Consider the following 12,169-nt stretch of genomic DNA (forward strand, 5'->3'; position numbering starts at 1 on the left):
GAAAAATACAGTGATTTTTCCTCTTCATTATGGGTTAAGTTGATCAGACTGTATCTGTGTAGTGGAGCTCCACAGACAGTTGTCAATTGATTGGAAAACTACTATTGCGTAACCAGGTAAATTGCAGATCAGGATAACTCACCTTCTGATTTTATCTCTGTCCACTGAATGAATTTTCACAGGTTGGAAAAAGACTGTGCTTTCTGTTCCTGAGTCATCCACTTCAGATTTGGAGCACATTTTTTATCTCAGAGCTCTCAAGAGCCCTCATTTTTTATTTTTGGTTAAGTTTGCTGGACTCCTTCTCTGTAGTGGAGCTCCAGAGTCAAAAAGCTTGAAACATATTGATAGAGGATAGATAGATCTTTAGATCTCTCACCCTCTTTAGATTGCAAGTCTTGACCTGACCCGTCATCTGCACTTCCATACATGTCGCCATACTGGGAAAATATTGACCTTTTTGTGCCAGAGTTGTCCTCTTTAGATTTAGTGTCACTTTTTGATCTTTCCCTGCCCTCGTCTCTACAAACATTTTCTTCACCAAATCTACAAAAGCTCTCCAGTCCTCCATTGTAAATCCAAATGTTTTGGATAATAATTTAGGATACCAGCTTCTAGAACTAGAACTAGAACTATTGATTGAAACAGTTTATATTTGCATTCGTCACACAAGTTAATTCACCCTTGTGAAAGCACACTTTGTGGCCAAAGCTACAATACTTTTAGACATGAACAGACATTGTCGGTCTGAGAGCAAGGCATAATATCTTGCAAATATGACACAATCATTTTGATAATAAATCATATATGTATATGTTTATAAAGGCCGTGTCTGACTTGGAGATAGATCCATGAGCTTATAAAGTGTCGGGATAAAGAAAAAGATAGAGAAAGATAGAGTTGTGGTGAATTTGAAACTTCTTTGTTAAAGTAAAAAAGAAAACTACAATATGTCAAGTAAAGGTCTGTAATTTAAAACAAACAAGAATGTGATTCATATCCTCAGAAGGAGGCAAGAGCCTCTTTTCCCTGTTGATCACAATGAACTTTGAAATATCTAAAAGGATATTTAAAAAAAAAGAAGAAAAAAACAACAAGTATCTAAAAGGAAAATTCACAAATGTTGAACTTGATTATTTCTCTTAGCGACTAGACCTATGAACTAATTAACAATATTAATTTTAACTGTCCACCCTCTGTTTTAAATATTATTTTCTTATGGGATGTTGTGACTTTATGTGAAAAAAAAAAACTATTAGAAGTGTGTCACAGAAAAGGAAAAAGGAGCACAGAACACACATAGAAAATGTTTCAGAGTTTCTATTAAACAAAGTCATGACTTTTTTACATCTTGATAACATTTTATTTACTGTATCTGCATGTTTTTCTCACTAACTCAGAGACAAACAGGTCAACACACAGTCAAGTAGCAGGAGTCTCAAAGTTTATTGTCAGAATTAAAATGTGCTACTGTTGATATATTTTATATTAATCAAACATTTCAAATCACACAAAGTCTTGATTAATCCACTTTATGAAAGCCAGAGCCAGTAGCGACGTCTAAAACAAGGGGCCAATCACAAGCGGTGCTGGATCCATGATAGAAGACAGTAAATAACTCACATAGCAATAACTGCGATGACAATTGGAGTCATGATAACTAAACCTACACAAGGTAAGTGTTGGTTATACTGTGTTGGTTCTGTGGGGGCCCTTCTGACTTGGGGCTCCAAGCAGTTGCCTGCCTTGCTTGTCGTGTAGCTATGGCTCTGATTATACAATTCCAATTAAACATATTACAGATTTCTGGTAATCTAAAAATATTGGGTTATTGTTCTATTCATTTACTAAATATCTCAGTATTCAGGGCACAGACATTTGTTCCCACAGCCGTTGTAGCAACATTTGAGGTTCATTTCACATTCACTGTCTGTAAAGCACACGTTGTCACACTCGGCAAAAAAGGAAAGCGGAGGAGGGCAGGATCCTGGTTTAGTTTCTGTGAAGATAAGAACAATATAAGAATGTCTTCTCAATGTTTGTTGACCCTGTCTTAAATTATAACTATTTTTCAAAAATATGAAATCAATTGAACTCATATAATATGATAAGGTGACGTGGTATACAGTCATTTATTTCTCAATTAACTCTGAGTCCCCTCCCATAATTACAGATGAATGAAATAATGTCTTAATGGTACATTACCTCTGACTGGCTCCATACAGGTTAGCCCACAGCCGCTGTAGCAGCATTTGTGGTTCTTTTTACAGTCGCCATCTTCAGAACATGTATCATTACATGTTGTAAAATGAGGAATCGGATGAGGGCAGATTCCTGGTTTTGATCCTGTGAAGACAAAAATAATATAAGAAAAAAAATAGGTATATAATACATACAATGTTTTTTTTTGTCAAAAAGACATTTGACCAGCACCAAAAAACTAAATGCATACATACATTTACAAGTAAGTTCTGTAAAACAGACATACAACACACCTACACCATTATTATTTCAGATTGTATGGTTAGGTATAGGATTGTACTCTGTATGGTAAAAGTATAGTATAAGTATAAAATATTTGAACGGTCAATGACCCTGAGTAGCTTCTGTTAATTACAGATGAGCTAAACAATAACTGAAGTGTGTTTTACCTCTATCTGGCTTCATACAGATTCGACCACAGCCAATGAAACAGCAGATTTGGTCCATTTTGCAGTTACGGTCAATGGAGCAGGTACTACGACACGTCCCAAAAGTGTTTGGACGAGGGCACGATCCCGGTTTGGGTTTGCACACACCTGTGGAGGTTTAGCGTATTACAATAAAAAACAAGTATGAAAAGAAAAGTCAAGAGGAGGGGGCACTAACGCCAATTTTCCTCCTTTTATCACACCTACTCCTGAATCAGTGGCGCAATCACTTCTTCTCCCATTTGTTTTACAAATAGGGGCATTATTGTGCACTTAAAATGTCGATATTTTGGGAAGAGACCGCAATTTTTAAAAGAAAAAATTGTATTCATTTTGATGCTCCACTCCTGAAAATGAGTCTCACCAAATTTTAGGTTAATTGTGCTAACATTGTAGGAGGAGTTTGTAAAAGTAAGTGCAAGCATGTTCAATTTTCAGATGTTCTAATTGGAATAACCCGGGAGGTTTCTGTCATTGCTACGGCTATGCCATAACAAACATGACATAGGTCTCATTGACTTTTTTGATTGGGATGCCAAAATTTAATTTTTTGCCAAATTAGTAGAGTAAGTAGATTTAGGACAAAGAGTTTGACAACTGATTCCAATTTGACATGATCCGGACTTTGTATGTGCAAAGGGCAGCAAATTTAAAATTTCTGAAATTCTAGCAACAGTTTGTGGCTTAGCTTCACAGAGACTGTGAAAGATATAAAAATAATTTGCATAACTGTTGATTTCCCACTCTTCAACACTGTTTTCACTAAATTTCAGCATTTCCGGCCCTTGGAGGAGTTCGTAAAAGTAATGTAATGATTAGCAAATTTTGATCCAATATGGCGGACATTTGGTTGAGTGGACACTGTTGCCATAATTTTTTACTTCACTTGTCACTATGTACCTCTGCACCAAATTTCATGATTCTACGATCAGATTTTTTTGGGGTCATTTCCTGTCTGTCAATGCATTTTTTGTACATTCTGGGGTGCTGACGCACCAAACACTAGTGGGCCTCTGACCAGCTTGTGGACTAAACAATAACTGAAGTGAAGTGTGTACCTTTGGCTGGCTTCATACAGGTCATTCCACAGCCGTTGGAGCAGCATTTCAGCTTCTTCTTACAGTCTCGGTCAGTGGAGCAGGTATTGACACACGTCCCAAAACCCTCTGGACGAGGGCACGATCCCGGCTTGGGTTTAGGTACTGTGGAGATTTAAGAAGTTGTTACAATCAAAAACTAAAACTGACCTTTGATCATTTACACTTGGACAATCCACTAAGAAAAAAAAATAATAGGGCAAAGTATCTAAAACATAATACCCTTTATTATTTAATAATTTATTAGTTCACGTATGTAAAGGCGTATCCAATTTTTTTTGTTCCCCCCCAAATCAACACCTTTAATGTTGTCAAAACTGTAAGGTTGTTGGGGGAAAGGACAACCAGTGAAGCGCTGCAATTAAGCCCTTTCTCACAATATTAAACTGTAATTTTGTTGCCCTGGTTTGTGGTTCATACGTCATTAATTACTGGGCCCATCTACTATAAACTAAAACTGTCACAAAGTCTAAGACCTTCTCTGTTAGCATAAATAATAATGATAATATTCTTTTTTTTTTTACAATGAATCCAGAAGGCGGTGCACTGAAACGCAGTCAATCTCCCTCAGAGGTACATACGAGGCTCTTGCCACATCTATATTCTAGGATTTGAATGCAAATTATTGGGTCCTAAATTTAGATTTTTTCAAATTTGTACACAGGTATTTTACAGTCAAAGTCACTCACCGTCGTGAGAAGAGTGGACAGGCACAAAGGCGAGGGCCACAGTCAGGAGGCAGAGGACAGACAGCTGCATGTTGTTCACCTCTCCAGACTCACACATTAAACTCATGTGTGCACTTCTATTTATTCACCTGAAGTGGAGCCTCATTGGACAGAGCTGATGCTGGGTCCTAGTGCCCGCCCATCAAAATGAGCATAATAGGTTCATCATCATTGGACCTGAACAAAGCAACATTTAAAAAAGATACAGCTGCAGAAAGAGCAGAAGATAGATTTGACACTGCCGGTGACCAGAAAAAATCAAGAAAAAAATAATATACAATTAGGGATATAATATGTTAACTTTTTCTGTAGCTATCTGATTAATGGAAATTCTCCATTTAATGTTTGTATATAAAAAATAATACCGTATTTTCCGGACTATAAGTTGCACCGGAGTATAACTCGCATAAACACAAACACATAAACACAATCGGGACAAATTAAACATGGCGGCGACAACAAGGCGACCAGACTGATCCCGCTGTTACAGCTAAGGCAAAATCATTTTCTCTCTTGGGTTAACCCTAACCCCAAACCCCTAACCCTAACCCCTAACCCAGGCATGTCCAAACTAGGGCCCGGGGGCCAAATGCGGTCCTCAAACCAATTTTTGTGGGCCCTCCAGCTTCCTGCTATGTCGGCCCAAACAACAAAAAGTAGTACTTTTTACTGTGAAATTGGGGACATTCAGGCATATTGATGTTATACCAACTTAATATTAATATTCTAGGTCTAATTAAAGGTGTGGAGGCTCATCTGAATGATTCAATTCAATTCAATGATTCACTTTGTCATTCAACAAATTTGACATTGTCAAGTTGTTTGTGGTCTTCTGCCCCATTTAAGTTTCAAAATGCAGCCCTTGGTGAAAAAAGTTTGGACAGCCCTGGTCTAACCCCTAACCCCTAACCCTAAGTTTTTGTAGTAGTTAGGAGAAAAAAAAATTAATGTTTGCTCACCTGTGAGGCTGTGCAATCTATAAGTTTTAAAAGTTTAATCTCAAAATAAAATTTGCTCCATAAGGGTTTCGGACCCATGATATCCTACACCACAAGCCGTATCCTTAACCGCCAGGCCAACACATCTGGGGATTTCCTGCTGCGAGACGGAAAATGTACCTCCCTCACCTACCAGGTGTCGCAAAATGGTGGAGACGCCTTGTCTCTAACCGCAAGTGATTTGGGCTGCCACGAGGGCCGCCATATTGGACTTTGTAACTTCCGGACCGATAACTTCCGTCCAGATGGTGTTTATGCTAGTGCTGACCATAATATGACCATCATCAGTGGATCTGAACGATGCAACATTTAAAAAAAAGCTACAGCGCTGAATATACTCTTAATGTTAGTGGCTGATGATAGATTTAACACTGCAGGTGAGTAGGAAAAATAAATAAATAAAATTAGGTGCCGGTATATTTCCATTTATTAGATATCTACAGAAAAAGTTACAATTTAATTGTAACTTTTTCTGTTGATATCTAATAAATGGAAATTCTCCCTTCAGTGTTTTTATATAAAAATAAGGTAATTAATGTCTAAAAAATCACCAAATTTAATCTTGTCCCTGGATAAAAAATACCTGAATGATGGTTACAACTTTTATTGCTGTACGTATATTTTACTATTGTTTAGGGGGGGAAAATCTATGTAAAAAACATTCTCAAGGAGAAAAAACTTTTTTTTCTTATCATTCAAAAACAATTACAACTTTCTTTATAATCTTAGACTGAAACTATTCTTAGTACACCCTGGTTTGCAAACACTGACCTGGATATTGCTGATAGAAAGCTGATATATTAAAAGAGAAATTTGTCCCAAAACTGAATGAAAATGACTTTGGCTTGTTTGTCTGTAGATTCATATTCACTTTCACAGCGCCATAGTATGCACATAGGTCATTAAAAAAACACACACTCAAAAGTGCTGATCATTCGTTTACTGAAAACCGTTTTTTAGCGTGCTGAGAAGAAACAGTTCTTTATCAAACAAAGAACCGTGACTAATGATTTGGATAGGTACAGTGTGTACAGTACAGTTTTATCCTTTAACTGCTCTTATCCTGGCCAATATGTACAAATCCTCCAACATCAAAGCAATCCAACTGTCACCCTGCATCTCATCCTGCTGGAACACAAAATCCAAACAAGCCCAGGCCAATGAACCGCACAACCAAGACAAGAGGTCTGAATTCAACCTCTGTTAAGGCAAAAAAAAAAAAAACATGTATATTTAATGTGAAAGAGCTGTTATATTTTATTGAGAATTCTTCCACTTCTTTTCTCTACTTAGTGTTGTTAGGTGTGAAAATTGTTTTGCTCGAAAGCCCACCCTCTTCAGTATGAAAGAAATAAATAGCTATATATAGCCTATGCCGTTTTGAAGCAATTACTGGATCGATTAAAAAAAAATTACAAAACTTTTGTTCTCATAAACTGAAAAGTATTTAGTAAATGTACAAACTAACATTTCCACGTCTGTGTAGTTATCTGTACACCTGAACTGACACACCACTAAACTTCTGCTAAAAAGTGCTTAAAGTGCACTTCTCCCTCGGCAGATCTCACAGCAGTGCAGCTGAGCCCCGTGGGGGAGGGGCGGCCACCGCCGGCATTGTGGAACGCGTGGTTTTAGCGATAAAAACGGTTACGGATGTAACTACGGTTCTATGAATCGATTAAAAAAAAAAAAAAAAAAAGAAGTTTTTAAACATAAATTTGAAATGTTCGGCGGGCCGGATTAAAACATCTGGCGGCCGGATTTGGCCCGCGGGCCTTGTGTTTGACACATGTGCCATAAACTGTCTCAGCCATCTAAAGACCGTGCCCGGCCTCACCATCTGGAGATGTTGGTGCAGCTTCTTCCAAACTCTGTCACGGTGAGATCACGGTGAGATCACGGTGCAGTTGGCTCTGCTCAAATGGACTAAATACACATAAAAGACAGAGCTCATCACCAAATATCTTGGAATGTCTATTGCATAGACCGGTACATATGTTTTCATTCACTTTGTCACATTTCTTTATGATTTTAAAGTGCTCAAACTTCAAATCCTTTTAGTAATTGCAAAAGGCCTACTTCTGCAAATCAAATGTAACTGACTTGTGTTGAACATTAGATGACACACACTAAAATGCTGACCTTTCTGTAATTTAGATGGATATCTAATGTACTAGGTGGATAGATATTGTGTATTGATGGCATTAAAAAGTGATTCCTTGGAAGTCAGCGCCATTTCTTGTAATTTTCAACTTTTTGTTAAACTTTTCTTCATAAACTGCCCCCTTGACTGATGTAAAAGTATGATCAACATTTACCACATGTATTACCAATCAAAGTACTGATTAAAAAAAACGAGATAACCTGTCATAGGCACTTTAATCTATAAAGATTCATTCGGTCCTCTTAAACTCTACTACTTATACCATGTTTGAAGTCATCTTCAGAAGAATTGTCCTTCCTCCACGTTGTAAACCAGCCGCAAAGACACGTCATAACATCATGTGACTCTTCTGAAGCTCGCCTCCGACGGTCCCTCATCTGCCTGAAGAGTGGGTCCAGCTCGCCTCCGACGGTCCCTCATCTGCCTGAAGAGTGGGTCCAGCTCGCCTCCGACGGTCCCTCATCTGCCTGAAGAGTGGGTCCAGTTCGTCTCAGTCGGTCCCTCATCTGCCTGAAGAGTGGGTCCAGCTCGCCTCCGACGGTCCCTCATCTGCCTGAAGAGTGGGTCCAGCTCGACTCCGACGGTCCCTCATTCGCCTGAAGAGTGGGTCCAGCTCGCCTCCGACGGTCCCTCATCTGCCTGAAGAGTGGGTCCAGCTCGACTCCGACGGTCCCTCATCTGCCTGAAGAGTGGGTCCAGTTCGCCTCAGTCGGTCCCTCATCTGCCTGAAGAGTGGGTCCAGCTCGACTCAGACGGTCCCTCATCTGCCTGAAGAGTGAGTCCAGTTCGCCTCAGTCGGTCCCTCATCTGCCTGAAGAGTGGGTCCAGCTCCAGTCTCTCTCGTGTCCGTATGTGAGAGTCGGATCTCTCCTTCACTGGAACTCCTCCAGGTTTCTACGCTTTTTTCCCAAAGAGGTTTTTTTTGTAGTTTTTCCTGGCCGAGAAGGAGAGTCTAAGGACAGAGGACCCTGGGACATCGTCCCTCGCCACCACAGACATTGTCTGACTCCCTCGCCACCACAGACATTGTCTGACTTCATCGCCACCACAGACATTGTTGATTCATTTCTCCCTGTGGCCCTCAGAGGAAAATGTTGTTGTGATTTGGGCCTTACAAAAATGAATTGATTTGATTTGATTTGATTTGAAGATGAATGCAGACAAGCAGTCGAGACCGGTCAACAGAAAAAACCAACAAGCACTTTTCTGTCAGAGGTAATAAATGTATGTTCACTTAAAGGGATTAAACAAACACACAAAAGAGCCGTCGCTAGAAAAACCCAATAAGTTGTCGGATCACAACTGGTAAATACCTCTCTATTGAGACAGAATTCTTTGGATATTTTAATGAATACTAACTTTAGAATTTAAAAATCTCCCACATTCCTGAGTTTCTGACAACAACAATTTTTGTAGCTCACTGATTTTGAAGTTATGTATACCACAGCTTTGTACCAGGCCAAATAAAAATCCTAATTTACTGTTAGCTTCCCAAGTGGTTTAAATAATCAGAAATAGCCTGCAAACGTTTTAGGTAAATTTTCTCCTAATTTTTTATGAAGGGAGTGTCAACAGAGCTGACTGAAAACTGCTGCGCTATTTGACCGCGTCGTTTTAGACCGCGCCGGGTTAAGGTTAGGATTAGGGTTAAGGTTAGGGTTAGGGTTAGGGTTAGGGTTAAGGTTAAGGTTAAGGTTAAGGTTAAGGTTAGGGTTAAGGTTAAGGTTAGGGTTAAGGTCAAGGTTAAGGTTAAGGTTAAGGTTAAGGTTAAGGTTAGGGTTAGGGTTAAGGTTAGGGTTAGGGTTAAGGTTAGGGTTAGGGTTAGGGTTAAGGTTAAGGTTAGGGTTAAGGTTAAGGTTAGGGTTAGGGTTAAGGTTAAGGTTAAGGTTAAGGTCAAGGTCAAGGTCAAGGTCAGGGTCAGGGTCAGGGTTAAGGTTAGGGTTAAGGTTAAGGTTAGGGTTAGGGTTAAGGTTAAGGTTAAGGTTAGGGTTAGGGTTAGGGTTAGGGTTAGGGTTAAGGTTAAGGTTAGGGTTAGGGTTAAGGTTAGGGTTAGGGTTAGGGTTAGGGTTAAGGTTAAGGTTAAGGTTAGGGTTAGGGTTAGCCATGAGGCTATATGGCAGTGCCGCGGTTCCTGAAACTGCTGGGCCATTTGACAGCGCCGCAGCTTTGCAGCCACGGCCTTTTATGAAAGCATATTTGAAACTTGACTTTGAAGGATAAGTTTGTTTGTATGTGCAGTCGCTATTCTTTTGGGGTCCTATTTAAATTCATTTAATTATTGATATTATTAATTGACACCAGATACATACATTTTAGTTAATCAAATCTCTAGACTGAAACATGTTTGCATTCATCCCACAAGTTAATTCACCCTTGTGAAAGCACACTTTGTTTCCAAAGCTACAATACTTGTAGACATGAGCATGAGGGAGTAGGAGAGACAAGACCAGTATTCAACTGTTTTTGTTGGTTTGAGAGCAAGGTATAATATGTTCAAAATATGACATAAAAAATGTGATAACAAAACATATACTGATATGTATATGTTGATGTAGTATAATATTATCATGGATCTACTATATTATCAGGATAGAGTATGGCTAGCCTCAACATGTCGCAAACGGCCCCAGTGGGCAATCCATTGGTACTGCAGCCAAAAAAATTCTGTGACCCAGAAAGCTTTTTTCCATAGAGCGCAACGTAAAGAGAATTTGCTCATGTTCGGCTGACAGGGACCTACAGCTTAACTTTTTTTTAACATTACCTTTTTTCGGGTCATTGTCTTTTTCACAGTAAAAATCTTCAATTGTATTTAAAACACATTTTAAGCCGTTAGCTTTGGCTACGCTCCAGCGCGCCGCTCTAACCCAGCGCTGATTGGTCAGAACAGTAACCGTCCAGATCAATCAGCGCGTGTAGGTGATGTGAATGAGCTAAAGTACCATGAACGAGCTGCAGGTGTAAAACTATGGATCCATGGGTTTAATCATAGAACAGATCATCAAACTAATGACCACTGTGCATCTGAGGGCCGTGGATCTACTACTCAAAAGTATTGTCTTGAAATGTTTATGCCTGAAAACCTAAATAACGTAATAAATGCTATGGAAGGAAAGCAAGGAAATGGAATGTATTGCCAGGTAGAAAATAATCAATGTTTACGTTTAGTATCTTCAGTGTTGTTACCTGTATAACTCATTCAAGTAGCCTAAATACTTTAGATGACTTTAAGCATGTTTTGCAGGTGGATGGATAACCATAACATCGGAATACATTTGACATGTTGCAGAATGATAGGCATTTGGCAGATAAAAATCTGTAATTTAAAAAAACAATTCAAGATGATACATTCCATGTATTTAATAAAGTATATTATTTCCATTGTGATTAAAAACGTTTGCAAACAAGACATTGTTTATGGTTTTATATTTTATGTGCAATAAACCACAAAACACTGAATAATAACAGTAAAATATCGACTGATAGAGCCATGACAACAAATTTTGGTAAATACATAATGTACAGTTTAGCACTTTGTATACAATATATTAATCAAATTGACATATGAAAACAAAACTGCATTGATAAGCAAATGTTCTGATGTATTGTAAATGTTGTAAAAGTTAAAAAGCACCACAATAGCATTAGGCCATGAGCTGGACTTTAAGGTGAACCTCATATTTTAATAGATCCATGTTGAACCAGCTCGATTTGATGATGACGCAGCGACAGCTGGCTCACTCCTCGCCTCGTGCGCACCATGGAGCTACCAAAGTAACACCTTTTATCAGGTCATTCACTTTTTTTCTGGTTCAAATCCTTCAGTTTTCTTAAAACCAGTTGTTATATATATTGCTGTATCTCACACTGGGTTCTCCGCTGCGCTAGTAACTCTCGATCTGATTGGTCAGCACGATCACATGGTACGTGAGCCTTCGTAACTTCCGGGCCGCAGTCCTCATTGGCCCTGGGGGGCTTGAATATAATGCGGAAGTCCGCAGGGTTCAGGTTGACAGGCCGAAATATGGAGAGGACGAAGGTAACAGGGAGAGTGTGTGAATTTTTGACAGTTATGGCGAGAAATATGGTTTAGCAGCAATCAAATGTGCACCTGTGACTGCTACGATGGCTTCGGATGGAACAAGGAAGGGCTATTGGGCAGGTAAGAGAAACGCCGGTACAGATGTGTGTGTGTGTGTGTGTTTTTTGGCGCCATGTCGCCCTGGTTTCCCCACGCGGGCTGATGAAGCTACTTTGTCAGAGTTGAAATAGAAATAGTTTGTAAAGTTTCAGGATCAAGAATCTGGTTCAGAATGTTCAACTCCGATGTTGTTACATATTCTACAGCTGGCTATAAATTATTTTCCTGTTTTGATTATTTTATTTAGTTGAGTCCCTTTTGTCTGTGGTCTATTGACTTTGAGTGTGTTGTTTATTGCCCGAAAATGCAGTGCTACATTTGCAATATGAGTTTAAATAGTAGATAATTGTG

At 39.1% G+C, this 12,169-nt stretch overlaps 1 protein-coding gene across 1 annotated transcript; it reads right to left on the reverse strand.

The window, feature by feature from the left end:
- Window positions 1-1,816: 1,816 nt before the first annotated feature.
- LOC140362568 (uncharacterized) lies at window positions 1,817-4,546 on the reverse strand. Its single transcript, XM_072448651.1, has 5 exons — window positions 4,477-4,546; window positions 3,749-3,892; window positions 2,652-2,798; window positions 2,206-2,346; window positions 1,817-1,999 (listed from the first exon to the last, which is right to left on the reverse strand). Exons 1-5 carry the CDS (start codon window positions 4,544-4,546, stop codon window positions 1,857-1,859), a joined length of 645 nt encoding a protein of 214 aa, XP_072304752.1. The 3' UTR covers window positions 1,817-1,856.
- Window positions 4,547-12,169: the final 7,623 nt, after the last annotated feature.

This window comes from Eucyclogobius newberryi, unplaced genomic scaffold, assembly GCF_026437365.1.
Source record: "Eucyclogobius newberryi isolate DKJ021-1_F unplaced genomic scaffold, fEucNew1.0.hap1 SCAF_17, whole genome shotgun sequence".
In the NCBI taxonomy this organism is placed as follows: Eukaryota; Metazoa; Chordata; class Actinopteri; order Gobiiformes; family Gobiidae; genus Eucyclogobius; species Eucyclogobius newberryi.